Here is a 16,396-nt window from a genome sequence, read left to right as displayed (position 1 = left end):
AACTGCTTTCCAACCAATTAAAATATTCAATATGTAAAATGTACTTAAAAATAAAGAAATACATTTTCTATCTGCTCACATTGAAAAGCATCCAAGTGTAGAAATGAATTATTTCCATTTTATCAAAACAATATTTATTTACAAAAATATTCAGCACTTCAGAAAACAGTATATTTTTCAGTACACGATGCATCAAAAATATACAGCATATTCATTAAATTGTAAACCCTGAGATCAGATCAGTGTCTAGATTTGAGCTGCCAGCCTTTTTGGGGAAAAAAATGCTTTAAAAATGCTTCTAATTCAGCATGTCACTACAGATAATATTTTATATTTAGTCTTCTATCTGGGACCTCTGCATTCATTTGATGTGTCAGACTGTCTAAAAGTCAAGAGATTAATCAGACTCCACTGGTCATATCCTACAAATGTTCCACACTTATCAAATGTATTCATTTATGATTTACAATTTTGCATTACAATGGACAAATCTAGAACAGCAAAAAACTTCTTCATATGTGCACTAAGCATAATTACAGGAAATAACAAAGAAAGTGATAGTATTTTAAAAAAGACATTCTCTTTCTTTTTTATTAAATGTATTTAGTATTTCAAATACATAGATATGTCAATAGTCATTAAAAAATAATTAGCTAAATTATTATTATAAATTAATAATAATTAGGATTATAAATGATCATTATTAGCTAAAATAATTATAAATCACCATACAGTCATTTAAACATCTTTAGCTGCAACAGTATGTATTAAAACTATAAAAAAAAAAAAAAAAAATATATATATATATATATATATATATATATATATATATATATATATATATATATATATATATATATATATATATATATATATATATATATATATATATATATATATATATATATATATGACCACTATCATTCAGAATGATAACATGATAATATTTCTATTTGAAGAACAGCAAAATGTCATTGGTTCTCTGTTAACGGTCTTTCTTTTTATGCAGAGGCACCACAGAATTCATCACAATGTCAACATTCATCGGCCGCTCGAAACCATCCAGCATCTTTGCTATTGTTTCTCGAGGGACTCCGTGCTTGTTCCTCCTGTTGATTAAATGAATAGACAGGAAATTACCAGGAAAGCCAAGCTCTATTAGACTGCTATACAAAGCCAGCTGTAAATAAAACAAAGAAATGAAAATAACAATGGCTCTTAGATAGCTGGTCTTATTCATGGGAATATGAAAGATACTTACTGATCCTAGACTATAAACATTTTATCCACTTACAATTAAATCTCTACCTCTGTACCATAAGCCAAAACCTGGTCCAAAGTCAATAGTCTTTCTCGTTCAGTGATTAATAAAAGTCACTGTGTTCCTGAGAACCAAAACTATAAACAGACTTACTTTTCTAACTGGGCAGGATCATATTTCCAGCGGGTATCTGGCTCAAGAAAGTCCACTCTGTATCCATTGTCTAAAGCCTGTGTAAAATAAAGTACATGAATAAAAATGTGTTACTAATTAGAAAGCTAGAAATAGGTCATTTAACAAATAGCTGGAGAAGTCCTTGTATTGTAATACGAAAATCTCTGAATGCAAACATATGGAAATGTGCTGAAGCACTGCTAATAAAACTTCCAGCCAGTGTTCGGAGCCAAGTTAAGACCTAGCTTGCATTTACAAAAATATTCCAATCCCAGGAATTTACTTAAAGATGCCAACTCACCATTTGAACATAAGGCTTCATTTCCCAGGCTTTAACATTAGTGTTGTCGATGATAACGGGAGAGCGGCCCTCCAACATCGCCCTCTCGGCTTCGAAATGACAAAGCCATAAAGAATTTTCTTTCTCAAAACATTAAATGCTCACAATTGTTTGAACAATTTCATTAAAAAAAATCGCACAGAAACAGTCAAGAAAAAGTCATGGTCATATTTGACCTCAAATGCAAAATAAAAAAATATATTATTTTTCACTCAATGAAGGGTATATTAGACTTCTTTAGTTTTTTTTTTTTTTGCACTATAAAATGTTTTTGTGTGAAAATTATGCAAATTAATATAACACATTATATACATAAATATAATTTGCTGCTATTTCTCTTTACTTTATTCCATATAAATCCTGTTTTCATAATTCAAATTGAATTATATGCATGTATACGTCATTGATGTGTTTGATAAAATTATTTAATTCATGTTTTACTGTAATAGTGGAAATGACTGCATAAAGCAATCAACAGTGAAAGTGAATCACCACTGAAAATAATGACAAAAATAAAAGGTTCACCTACTTTATATATGAAAACACATATAACATATATATATACACACACACACACACACACACATATATATATATGACCCATGTCTACAATGATGTTACTTAGCCTATCCTCACCTCTCTTCTGGTTCCAGTCGTGTGCATCACCAAGCAGAGCCGAATCAAATTCATATCCGTTGTCTTGGAAAAAGTAGTCATCTGTGCTCAGTATTACTCCACTGGGACCAGTGGACATGAGCTCTCTGGGAGACAAACAGTCAAATATTAGAAAATCTCTTTCTCTTTGCTTAGCTGAATTAATAAAAACATGCCGTTGGGACACTGTTAGTACAACTTAACCAATCAGTACAAGTTTTGCGTGTAATATGTCTTTAGTATTTTGGTTGGGTGCAAAATCATCAATGAGGTTATTTCTCTATTGCGTTTTGCTCACCTGGCCAAAGTGGATTTTCCAGATCCTGGGACTCCCCTCAACAATATGAGCACCAAAGCAGTGTTATCATAATGCTGATATGGGTCTCTTTCATGATAGTGCTGCTCCCAGTGTGCTGAAGATGGTTGACATTCCTCAGAGAATCCAGGATGCTCATGTGACTGGAAAAGCCGGTTTCGTTCACTCCACCTGTTTGAAGGTAATGGTGGTCCTTCCCATGGGCCCCAGCTGTTGTTGTTGGTATGAAAACTGTGGAAGACGTTCTCCTGAGATCTCATGTCTGGAGGATATATGATAGCACCCTCAGAGGTCGGGGGACGAAAGAAGTGCACCCTTGGGTCTGGATGAAGCCATGGTGGAGGAGGATACCACGGCTCTGGATATCCTCCTCTACCAAAGTCCTCCATATTACATTGTAAGCGAGGCCTCCATCTTTGTGGATCTTTTTGGTTGCATTCATGTGGATCTGGGTAAGGTCTGTAGGCTCTGCCGTGATCAGTTACGACAACAGGAATGTCTGTACTGTTTGGTTGATCGCTTTCGGGCTTGCTGGAAGGATGGAGGTCATGCTGTTCAACCGTTTTGGTGTCTGCACTGACGTCAACCTTATCAACTTCCTCAAGCTCTTTGTAAAATTCACAAAGCTCCTGCTCGATCGATGGCTCTGGGCGGCACACAGGGCCAATAAATGAAGTACTAGTGATACCCAACTCTCCTCTCTGTGTTTGGCTTGTGTTCTCAATGGAACAGGTGTTGGTAACTTTTTTCACATTAGTGTCTGTCTGTATTTGTGTTGAAGTATCCAGTTCTCCACTATCTGGATTCACATACTGCTGAGTCTCGAAATGACTTCTTCCAACAGGTAAAAAAGCCAATTCAGTCTGATTATTTGTCTGGTTATTGGACAATTTAGCCACTGGTGTTACTCTGACACCATCTGAGTGATTTAGTGGTGTGTTTTCATATGGTTCCTCTACATTTCCACCATCAGGCGGAGAAGTAGATTCACTTGCATTTAAAACCACAGTAAACAATATTATGTCAAGTCGTAGATTTTTTTGTACAAAGATTAATGGTATAGTCAGGCCAACTTTTTATTATTATTATCACAAGTTAGTCATCATAAGACTGTATAGGCGTTTATATATCTGTCTTCTTGACAACCATAAAAAAAAACTGTTTAAAATGACAGGAGCAGTTTCGATTAACAATGAGGTACTATAACAAAATGTAAGGACACAATGTTTTCTCAAATCGATCAAATTACTGTGAAAATGTTTACCTGACGCGTGATAAAACTTGTAAGCACTATGTTCTGGTTAATCAAATGTTTTGATCATGTTCATATCTGCGAAGGGAGGAGTCAACAGCCTAGACACAGGAAACCACAAAAGGGAAGTAAGAAAGTTCAAAATAAAAGTCTCAAAATTAAATTAAATTAAATTAAATTAAATTAAATTAAATTAAATTAAATTAAATTAAATTAAATTAAATTAAATTAAATTAAATTAAATTAAATTAAAAGAGGTATTTTATGCTCATCAAAACGGCATTTCTTTAATTGCAAATAAATTAAAACGTTTAATACTGTGAAATATTCTTACAATCAAAATATATATTTTTCTATTATGTTTCTATAATGTTTCACAGACACACACATTTAAACAAAATTTATTCCTGTGATGTAAAAGCTAAATTTTCAGCAGTCATTCTTCCAGTCTTGAGTGTCTCATGATCATACAGCAATCATTCTAAAAGGTTTTTTTTTTCTTTTCTTTCTTTCTTTTTGCTGCTGCTCTAAAACATTTCTTATCAACAAGGTTTCAAATATTTCTGCTGATTAATATTTTATGTGGAAACCATGTTAATTTTTTTTTCAAGATTCTTTGATGAATATATAGATCAAAGGAACAGCATTTATGTGTGATAAAATACTTCAAATTATATATGCCTTTACTGTCACTTTTGATCAAATCAATGGGCCCTTCATAAATAAAAGTATTACACGTGATATGAAACAAAATGAATATAGCTTATGCTGTCATTTATATTTCTCTGCATGTTTCAGTGTATTGGTAGGATATTGTCATCAAAAATAGTATGATTACCAATTTCACTTAAACCAGAAGTGAAAACTCTCCCAGTTTAACCACAGAATGTGTCAGTCACCACTTGATCCTCTTCTGTGAAGAAACGTGAGGTTTGAGTCCACACAACTGCCAATTTTTCAAGAATGACTCTGATCTAAATAACAGCCAAAGCTATATTTTGGTTTAAATGAAGACTTAACATACATACAAAATACACATGTGCATATATTCATTTGAGTATATATATATATATATATATATATATATATATATATATATATATATATATATATATATATATATATATATATATATATATATATATATGGCAATATGCATAAGGAAGTGGTAAACCACTGAACTAAACTAAAACAGCCTTTGAGTGAGTACATTTCTGTCCTTTTCAAGCTTTTTGGGGTTAATTTCTATATTTACTGTGGTATTATTACAAACACATGATAATGAAAGATGATATATTATATTATTCTTTTTTTAGAAGCTTTTTAATGAACAAAGGCTTGTTTATTATGTTTTAATGAGTCAAATGAGCTAAAACATTCACCTATTTACTAAGTATTGAATATGGATATAGAAATATTGACTTGTTCTCAAATTCGTCTTCATTTTTGATGACCATCAAAATATTGTGTTTTCCTGTAAAACCTTCAATTTTGCTCTCTCTCCTCTCTGCAGGCACAAACAAAATGTGGTAATATGTAGGGTTTTTAACTGAAATCCCATGTAAACACTGCAAGCAGCCAAAGTAATTCAGAGCAGCTTTTGAGAATTTTTTTTTTTGAGTCATCTCACTGCCAAAAGCATTTAGTCTAGTCATAGATACCATCAACTGGGTCAGATGCTAGGCAGAGAGAATAAAAACACAAAATGTGTCCATAATTTGACCCAGAACCATGAAGAAACTCTTTGTTTTCATTTGTTTATTAATCATGGCAGAGACAATTAATCATTTTGGATGGCAACTTTTGATTGTTGCAATCTCTCATTTACTTTTTTATTTATTTATTTTATTTTATTGCTGATAATACGTATAGTCTATGTATTTAGTTACACATTCTATCTTTCTATTCATTCCATATACATTAACTTTAATTTCTTTAATTTGTTTATTCACTGTACAGTATGTACATTTACATTGTCATTTAGCAGACGTTTTTATCCAAAGCAACTTACAAATGAGGACAATGGAAGCAATCAAAACCATCAAAAGAGCAATGATATGCCATGCAATATGCAATTTTTTATTTTCCAATTGGATGCATATACAAAATCATACAGAAATTAATTTGACCAAAATATACCAGACAAGAATCCATGTGGATGTATTTTGAATAGCCATCAACCAGACTGTAGCCATAGAGAGCCCACATTTGGATTCTTGACTCCTCTGTGATCTGGGTTTTCACCTGCAATTAACCCAAAAAACAAAGGCTGAATCAGGACTGTGAAGCCTTCTAGAATGATCCTTTGGTCAAAATGATCTATTACTCACCATAGAGAGACTGGATTCCCTTAATGTCATCCTCAGACAGAGGGTAACCCCTGCCGTAGGAGTAGACCGAGTACATCAGTGACCCTGGGTCAGAGGAATGGGTCATACAGAGAGCATGACCGAACTCATGGGCCGCAACCAAGTAGAGACTGAATGCTGAATCTTTTTGAATGTTATAAAATAATGTTGATAAAAATGTTAGTAAAGCCATTTATAATTTTGCAAAAGATTTTCAGATAAATGTGATTCTTATTTAAGAAAAAATCTAAATAATTGAACTTTTTGAACTAAATAAATTGACAATAAATAATACAAAATAATGGAGCAAAAGTTAATTTTATTAAGTAGTCTACTTAAAAAATTGTTAGCCTACTAAACAAATGTCATCTGTATTTTATTTTAAGATTACGTTTAATTACATTATACATATTCAATTATTTAAAATTATTTTAATTTTAAAACTAATTAATTAATGAGTAAATCAATGAATGTTTATTATTCAATGTATTGTACATAACAAAAGGTAAGTTGTGTAATTTTCTGTCGCAAATAGGAATTTTGAATGAAATTATGATAAATGTATAGTTTAAAAAGTTAAAAAGAGAGTATAAAATATTTTTTTTTTATATGTGGTAAACGGTTCATTTGATCAAAGTAAAAACCTGTGGTAACATTAACTCCAATAAGTAGCGCACCTAGGACTTTTATTTTGTTTCCAGCAGCCATGTCTATGGTTCTGTTGAGTGAAGTTTGCGTGTAGATTCACACACCCTCTCTCATGTAAATACAGTCCACAGGTTGTGATGTTATGGGATATTTTTTGTCTCCAATAATTGTTTAACACCACAGAGACTTTAAGACTACAGAAGCGAAGTCAACGAGGTTCAGCAGGTACTTTGAATACCGTTTCAAACATATTCATCCTAGATTATCTCATTAATACGTTCCATCTTTTCTGACATAGCATGTAACGTCACGGTGATATGAGAAGTGTTGCCTAATCTGTACTGAGAGTATTTCATTCATGCAACATTATTTTGTATAGTTCTGACGTCATACTATATACTTAATGTATTTTTTTATTGTTATATACATTATTACTTGTCTTACACGACATTCTGAGCTTTGAAAGAGAATATTACTGTTTTTTTTTATATGAATTTTGATGCAAATGTAATGTAAAGCAGGTTTCTGAGAAAAGCATGTGCTCGTGTGTTTGACAGGTTGGAGAAGATGGAGGACGATTTGTCACAGGCTTTGAATTCTTTCTGTGTGGAGGAGAAAGATGGCAAGATGGATACTTTTGGGTAAATATCCCATCTTATTCATTATTTAGCATATTATTTCTAATTCTAAATGATTGATTTTGTATTTTACTATTGCAAATATACAAGCCACAATAGTGAGCGATCAAGAATCACCCTATTTGGGCTTTAATCCTAAAACCATTATTGGATGGATTTCCAACATATTTTGCCACTGTGTCAATGTACAGATATTGCTATACAATTATCCATTCAGAATTTCTTCTCATGGAGCACAAACATGTGTTATGTGTCACAAGGTTGTGAATTAAAGACCTAAAGCGCTTTTTCTGTTTCAACATCCAGAATTCTAGAAGGTGAACAGTTTAGTCTCTTGTTAGCTGAAATGGTGAATGCATGAAGCAGGGATAAGCACATTGGGATTAGCTTTCTTAACACACTATGGTTATACAACAGGTTTCTGTTCTTGTGGGGGTTTTCGGTTGTTTATGGAAATCCAGTTTTACGGTTGCATATTTTGGCCTGTAGTTCTTAACTGTACAGTAAAAAAAAATATATATATATACTTAAATACTTACCATGATGCAAGAATGTTTATCACAAACTTAAATTTTTAAAAGGGGTATTGTGTGTGTGTATGCAGTTGTGCTCATAATTTTACACACCCTTTTGCAGAATGTGTAAAAAGGAGGATCATGAAAATTGCAGGTCATTTTTTTATTTAGTACTGTCTTGAATAAGCCATTTCACATAACCAGTGTTTCATATTCTCCACAAGACAAATTTGAACTTATAAAATTATATTATTAAGTATGTGAAAATACTATATAATTGTATAAAATAAATATGAATATAATAGCATGAAAGTATTTTTTATTATATATATATACACACAGTTCGTAAGTTTACATACCCCTTGCAGAATGTGCATACTGTTTGTTACGTGGAGGGGTTGGGATGAACTCAGATGCAGACAGGAAGTGCCTACACAGGATTTATTGTACAGAAAGGGGAAAACAAAACCCACGAGGGGGGAAAACAACGACTAGGGTAAAGACTAAATAACTAAACAGGACTGGGCTGACTAGATAAACAAGGACTCCAAACACTAACTACAAACAAACACAGTAATACAAAGACTTCTTCAAGGATACAGAAACATATAGAGACACATCTGTAGAAACCATCACATATGTGGACCACTCACAAGTAGGAACAGTCACGGTGTGGAACAATGAACCGACAAAAGACAGAGCACACTAGGGGACCTAAATAGGGGAACTAATCAAGACACAACAGGTGGCACAGATAAGGCAATCACGACAAGACTAGGATAACAAGGGGGGCGGGGCAAGGGAACGAGACAACACAAGCACATGGCCCAAAGACAAGGCCATGTGCTTGTACACAAAACACGGGTCTGTCATGATCCTGCCTCAAGACTAGAGAAAAGTCAGGACATGAAGGCAGAACTATGACACTGTTAATAATTGAATCAAAATCATGTGAAAATCGCACGCTATTTTTTATTTTACTGTCCTGAATAAGCTATTTCACATAACAGATGTTTGTTTGTATTAAAAAAAAGTATTGATGTCAGAGAAACAGAAATAATTAACAATTTATTTCTAACAGTTAATCAATTGTATTGTGTAAATGGCATATTGAGGGACACATTTGTAATTTAGATTGATTGTGTTGGGTGGGTCACGTAGGCCCTTGTTAAACCAGATTAGGGTTTTAATCTTTAAATCTAAAAGTCTGCCTACACTACACCCTCCTTTTACTCCCCCTACACCTTATATCAAACACTTTACTGTATTATTAATTATTGGAACCACTGACTTTGCATTCCTGGAACTTAGGATGAAATATCTATCAAGACGCGCAAATAACACTCAGGTGCAACTTTTTCTACGTGACCAGCTAGTGTCGCTCAGCATGTAGGAGATCTCAGAATATTTTAGCGAAACCCTGCGATCGCGCTCTGACAGCGTGGCCAGCACCGGCACAGAGTCCACCAGCAGTCCTCTGTATGTGCGACAGCGTCTGGCTGTGCTCATGACCTGCGTGGACGATCTGGACCCTGACGATAAACTCAACATTAGACAAGGCTTTTCTTGTCTGCAGGCAGATTGCGGGCCGGCCAAAGAAAGATCAGTTCAGGTTTTGTTTTCTACTTCTCTTGTTGTCAAGTCTGGCAGACCTAAACCTAACAGCAGGTGTCTAGCTTGGTTTTGTGGCGACTGTGCACCTTTCTATTCTGTTTTTCCAGAGAAATCAAAGTTTCAGCTTTTTTGATTTAATGATCTTCAGAGGATGAGACATTTTAAACCTTAGATGTTAGCCTTTGGTTCTTAAAAATGGTTAAATGGATTGAGATGTTTGAGATGGTAAGCTGCAGTGTGAAATGCTTCGAATTTCTGGAATTGGTGTTATTGTTAATCTGAGCAGTTATGTGAGGACAGGAGTTACACTAGCAGAACTATCATTTCTTTCTTTCACCCACAGGTTGTACGTCGTCACGTGGAATGTGGCCACCGCTGAGCCTCCTGAAGATGTGAACTCTCTGCTTCACCTCAACTCTCCGAAGAAACCAGACCTCTTTGTGATCGGGTGAGTTTCAGTATTTGAAAGCTAGAGACAGACCATAAAGTAAATAATGACCGTTATCTTACCTTGTGTCCTAACATCTGTGATGCTGTTGTTTCAGGCTGCAGGAGGTGAAGGCTGCACCTCTCAAGTTTGTCACAGATTTGGCCTTCGAGGACTCCTGGAGTCACCTCTTCATGAACACGCTGGCTCCATTGGGTTTTATCAAGGTGCTGTCTCATACAAACATGCTTTTGTTCATTATCATACTAATTATGTGATATTCTCTGTGAACCATTGGATTATACCACTTGATTTTTTAGTCACTGACTTATAGAGCAGTGTTGGCATGTATACATGAATGGGAAATATTATTATTATAATTTTTTTACTTGAAGTTTACATGTGTATATATATATATATATATATATATATATATATATATATATATATATATATATATATATGTGTGTGTGTGTATATATGTATATGTATATGTAATTACGGTTTTAAGATTTTTTATGTCAATTATTACAATTTATATAATGATGTATTTAAGTTTAAATAAGAAATAATGCATTTAAATATTAAATAACTGACATTTATAGTTTAAATTATATGTAATTATATACATTGTGAATCGTGATATAATATAATTTATAATATGCAGTGTATACATTATTTATATATTTCATTACATTACTACATTTGACTTAATGAACCTATAATTAATTTGGTATAATGAATTTGGTTACAATTTAGTTAAGGGGCCAGTTCTCACTATTAAGTAACTATTAACTATAAGTTTTGCCACAATAAACAACTATTTTTTTTATTATTAATAATTAGTAAGGTAGTTGTTAGGTTTAGGTATGAGGTGGGATTAAGTGATCTAAAATATGGTCTTACAAAATAAGGCATCATTATGTGCTTTATAAAAAACTAATAAACCGGATATGCTAGTAGTATGCATGCTAATAATCATGTAGTTTATAGTGAAAATTGGTCCTAAAATACATTTTTTTAACCAAGTTTTACCATTAACTTATAATGAATAAATAGAATCTATAATGACAAAAAAATTGTTATTTATTAAATCTATTATGTTTTATACATTTAATATAATTTAAATATTTATTTATATAAATGTATTTATTGTGGCCCATTCAGGTGTCCTCCATACGGATGCAAGGTCTGCTTTTACTTTTCTTTTCCAAGCTGGAGCACGTCCCCTTTATCAGAGACATTCAGGTCACTTACACCCGCACAGGACTCTATGGCTACTGGGTAAGAGTACAGAAATGCAGCTTTTGATAAACCTAATGACAATTGAACAAAAATTTGCCATGCAGGAAAATTCATCCTTATTGTCTTAAAACTAAAGGGGAATAAAGGAGGTGTGTCCATCCGTCTGTCCTTCTACGGTCACATGCTCTGCTTCCTGAACTGTCACCTAACCGCCCACATGAACTACGCCTCTCAGCGGGTGGATGAGTTCCAGTATATTCTAGATGCTCAGACCTTTGACACCAAAAACACACCACGCATTTTGGATCACAAGTCAGTCCCGGTCATAAATATCAACCACATAACAGTCTTCTGTGAAGGATTTAATTTGGCTGATTGTGTTCTTTATTTCTTATCATTTATCTACATTGCTCTATATTGCAAATTAATTCTAGATTGGTGTTCTGGTTTGGGGATCTGAATTTTCGTATCGAGGACCATGAGATGCTCTTTGTAAGGGAGTGCATCACCAGCCAGCGTTATAATCTTCTTTGGCCTAAAGATCAGGTACTGATCAATACATGTAGTAACATTGTCTATACATGCAAACGAAAAATGTACTAGCATAGAAATAATTTTTGCCGATCCAGAATTAGTAACTCGCAATTTTTTTATGCAATGATGTTAGTTTGTGTCTGTGCTTGCCAATATCTCACCAGCTCACCATGATGAAGCAGAAGGAAGCTAGTTTGCAGAAGTTTCAAGAAGGACCTCTTGACTTTCAGCCCACCTATAAATTCGATTTGCACTCAGATAATTACGACACAAGGTAAATGGCACAATACATCCTGCTGTATTTTTGTAGTCATTTGGTTTAAAAGTCAATAATAAATTTTTTATTGCACATTCATTGTCTTATTGTGAATGATTATTCCTGAAAAAATCTTTCATTAAAATGAAATGCCTTTAAAATTCTATTCATTTTTACCTTATTTTTAAAAAGAAAAGAAAAGAACACTTTCCACAATATAGCCAATTCCTGATGGATAAAGTCAAGTCTTTTTTTTTCTACTTATACAGTACATATATTTCTATTGTGGAATTAAAGTGGATTTCATGTTCAGTACATAGCAATAGTAATCACCACAATATCCTGAATCTCCCGCAGCACCTCCTCGGGGGCTGTTTTTAACTGTCAGATGTTCACACATGCTCTTTTTCACCCCTGCAGGGTACAGAAGACATGGTTTGGTTTTAAGTAAGCTTTAAAATCCCTGTGCGCTTCCGAACTTGCTTGTCTAGCATTCCACCATCATTCCTTCCCTGTTTGTAGCTCTTTTTCTTTGCCCTTGAGCTGACAGACCTCATTCACACTTTAATGCAGACCAGTGCATTGTGTGCCGTCCTATCCCGTCTTGTAACACCAATTCATCTATGAAGCACCATAAATAATCAATTAATAACATCCATCTAGATCAAGTTTGTGTTTGGATATAGTTGTCATTGTTGTTGTGTTGCAAAGAGTTTAGATGTTTAAGTATTGATCATCTGTTGTTCAATGCTGTCGGTTCTAGTAGCTGTTCAGATCTTTGCAATACACATGGTTATAAAGCATGTTGATGACTTGGCCCGCTTAGTGAAAATGCTTTCTGATCTATAGGATGTATTTATGGTGTCCATAAGGAGATGCAGCGTGACTGAACTCACATAAACTCCTTATGGTTTTAGAGATATATATATATATATATATATATATATATATATATATATATATATATATATATATATATATATATATGATGATCCTCTTGTAGTGGACCAACTTCCTAAAATATTTAGTCATTTAGTTGACTAAAATATAAAAATATAATGGCCACGAACGAAAGTTTGTGGTTTTTAATATGTTTTTTTTATTATTATTTTTTATTAAGAATTCACTTTTACTAAGCAAGGAACCATTTATTTGATCAGAAACACAGTATAAGCAGCAATATTGTGAAATTATTACAATTTAAAATAACTCTTTATTTATTAATATAGTTTAAAATGTAATTCATTCCTGTGATGCAAAGCTGAATTTTCAGCATCATTACTGCAGTCTTTGGTGTCACATGATCCTTCATAAATCATTTTAATATGCTGAGTTTGTACAAGAGAAACTATTTTTATTATGTTTCATAATATTTTTATTTTCCCTAAAATTTTCTACAGCCCCCCCAAAATCCCTTAGATTAATACCTTGATTTGAAAAGAACTGTTTTAGAACAGTTTTTACAGAGAAACCTACTGTATATGCAACTTGTCTGTCTTTAGTGTATTTGGTGTGTCTAGGTTGGGACATAAACATATCTTTCTCAGCTATAAAATGCACGCCACATTAATTCATTTTCAAAGAATGAATGATGGCTGTACAGAAAAGCATGCTAGTGTTCTCCCAATTCTGGGAAAGGGATTCAAACCAACTAACTATTGTATTATATTAACCTATTTAAACTTGTTTTCCTCTCTGTGTGATTGGCTAGTGGAAAAAAACGCAAGCCTGCGTGGTGTGACAGGATCCTCTGGAGAGTGAAGCCAAAGTCCTCACTGTCAGAAGACGCTGATGAAGACGATCAAAATCAAGAAGATCCAAAGAAACAACCGGAGGAGCATCATAAAGATGAGTTCCCTCTTAAACTGAGCCAGGAGTTTTACACAAGTAAAATGGAGTACAGCATCAGCGACCATAAGCCCGTCATCGGCATCTTCCGCTTGGAGGTGGGGAGGAGTTTGGATAACATAATAGCCATTATTGTTCTATAAAATACTACAAGAAATGACTATTTATTTCTCTGACACCAGTTGAGAAAGATATACAAGACACCATTGGTGCAGGTGTGCGCTGAGGGAGAATGGAGTGCTGACTTTGATGCCCTAATAACCTACAGCCTTCTCCAGTCCTATCCCTCCAGTGCCTGGGATTGGATCGGTTTATATAAGGTAAAAGAGGTTCCCAAAATGTGGTCTGTTCTGATAAGGTCACAGACCAAAAATAACTGTATAATCCTGGGTGTTGTTAATATTTAAGACCATGTGCTTGTCACTTCACAGGTTGGTTTTAAAAGCGCTTCAGACTATATCACGTACACCTGGGTGAAGGATGACCAGGTGTCTTTAACGGAGGGGCTCTTCCAAGTATGCAACTTTTTCTGTCTGTGTATCTTTAAAACCGTCAAGCAATTGGTTTTTGTCACATAAGCAACCATGTAGTAAATTATATTTTCTCTGATCACAGGTTTATGTGAACAAAGATGAAATTCCCGTTCTTGGGGGAGAATGTGTGCTGTGCTATTACAGCAGCAGCTTGCAGTGCATTGTGGGTATTAGTCAACCTTTTAAGGTGAGTAATATTTTACATCTATATTTCATGCATACATCATAATACACTGACTGTGCATATATAAAGATAGAGAAAGTCTATATACTATTTGTTATATAGTATTTTTGTGTATACATATATCACTATTATGGCTTTTGAAGGGTTTTCTATTGTTTTTCAATTGATTTAAAGGTGCAGGAATCCAGAGCGGCGATTGAAGAGGGTTTAGTGCCTGAAAATATCAACAAGCTAGATGAAACTGTAGCCAGTTAAGACCAGGTTTAAATTGTACGATGGTTTATACGCGGTCATATGCAGCCTAGATGTCAAACCAAACAAGCCTGTGAATTCAAGCAAGTGCAATTTTAATCCAAAATTGATTTGAGGTTTTACTTGTATGTGATGTAGTGTGTGTGTTTATTTTAATTAAAGAAATATTATGAATTACAGCCCGTTTATTTTAAATTGCGGCCAGTTGATGGGACAGGTCCCAAATAGAGTGTGTTATCTTAATTAAGCAGATTTAAATGTATACTGTAATTCTTGAAATCGTTTCTAAAAAGTCTTTCAAAAAAAAAAAGGTTGTTACAAATTTAATTAATTATTTAATGAATAATTTAACACCTCAGCCTTACAATTACAACATTCCCTCAAAACATTTAGTGTACATTTGTCTTGTAATGTTTTTTATAAACAAAATGTTTATTAGTCTACTGTATTTCAGAATTTGAGTGTTTATGACTACTGTACTTGTTTTCTCATTCCATTCAAACCTATGCAGACAGTTACACTGTCAAGAAAAGGCTGTATTTGCACAATTTAATTCAGTACTTTTATGGCACATGTTTAATTTGTGAATCTATTCATGTCTATAACTCACGCCGAAGTGGTATTATAATAATATTTGTGTCTCACTGTAATTGTGTGTGGATAATTAGATTAGATTCAACTCTATTGTCATTGCACATGTGATAATTGAAGGATATACAGAAATGATCCAGTGTATGTTTGTGATCAGTACAGTTTGATATTACTGTCATGTTGAATATAAGCAGACATTTGTGGAACCAAATATGCCCTCTTTTGGCTTAAGAATGTTTTTTTGTTGAAGTGTTATAAAACCTGTAAGAGACAATTCTTCTTTAAATTAAGAGCTTTTTTATTTTCTAAACAACTACAAATGCTTACTGATGACATGAAATAAAATTGTGTTTAATTAAACAATGAAAATTGTTTGTTTAATTATTTTATTGATTAACTAATAACTACTAATAAAAATTACAAACTAGGCTGATAAATAGTTTATAAATTATTCCTAAATGTAATTTTTTTAAAGTATTCCTAAATGTTTTTTTTTTTAAGTTATTTACTTTGTTTAAAATATTTTTATCTGTAAATGTTTTGAGTCTCGTTTTCAATCATGAAAAATAAATGTGGTCTGCCGCCCTCTAGCTTTAAAACGTTTCGTTGCCATAGCAACATTGTGTTTACTAGCCGGCAGATTGGCAGCAGTTGACAGGTAAGACACTTTATTTACGTTTAACGTATTAAAACTAATTATTTAATGTTTATTTCGATTAAAAAAAACGATGAATGGCTTTGTTTAAGACAATGGCACATATAGTAT

General features: G+C 33.3%; 2 protein-coding genes across 3 annotated transcripts; one reads left to right on the top strand and one right to left on the bottom strand.

The window, feature by feature from the left end:
* Positions 1 to 917: 917 nt before the first annotated feature.
* LOC113072158 (NEDD4-binding protein 2-like 2) lies at positions 918 to 4,103 on the bottom strand. Its single transcript, XM_026245283.1, has 5 exons — positions 2,728 to 4,103; positions 2,412 to 2,536; positions 1,737 to 1,825; positions 1,415 to 1,491; positions 918 to 1,109 (listed from the first exon to the last, which is right to left on the bottom strand). The coding sequence occupies exons 1-5, from the start codon at positions 3,132 to 3,134 to the stop codon at positions 986 to 988; spliced, it is 822 nt and encodes a 273-aa protein (XP_026101068.1). The 5' UTR covers positions 3,135 to 4,103; the 3' UTR covers positions 918 to 985.
* Positions 4,104 to 7,062: 2,959 nt separating this feature from the next.
* LOC113072157 (inositol polyphosphate 5-phosphatase K-like) lies at positions 7,063 to 15,349 on the top strand. 2 transcript variants are annotated; one of them, XM_026245281.1, is made up of 14 exons: positions 7,063 to 7,218; positions 7,551 to 7,634; positions 10,104 to 10,208; positions 10,306 to 10,414; positions 11,355 to 11,471; positions 11,569 to 11,744; positions 11,867 to 11,978; positions 12,131 to 12,240; positions 12,643 to 12,669; positions 13,934 to 14,168; positions 14,253 to 14,390; positions 14,502 to 14,585; positions 14,686 to 14,790; positions 14,962 to 15,349. In XM_026245281.1, exons 2-14 carry the CDS (start codon positions 7,561 to 7,563, stop codon positions 15,040 to 15,042), a joined length of 1,473 nt encoding a protein of 490 aa, XP_026101066.1. In that variant the 5' UTR covers positions 7,063 to 7,218; positions 7,551 to 7,560; the 3' UTR covers positions 15,043 to 15,349. The 2 variants fall into 2 exon arrangements, with proteins under 2 accessions (XP_026101066.1, XP_026101067.1); XM_026245282.1 differs by lacking the exon at positions 12,643 to 12,669.
* The last annotated feature ends 1,047 nt before the right edge of the window (positions 15,350 to 16,396 follow it).

The sequence above is a fragment of the Carassius auratus genome, unplaced genomic scaffold, assembly GCF_003368295.1.
Source record: "Carassius auratus strain Wakin unplaced genomic scaffold, ASM336829v1 scaf_tig00008571, whole genome shotgun sequence".
In the NCBI taxonomy this organism is placed as follows: Eukaryota; Metazoa; Chordata; class Actinopteri; order Cypriniformes; family Cyprinidae; genus Carassius; species Carassius auratus.
The sequence above is the reverse complement of the archived record's forward strand: the minus strand, read 5'-3'. Positions and strand labels throughout refer to the sequence as shown.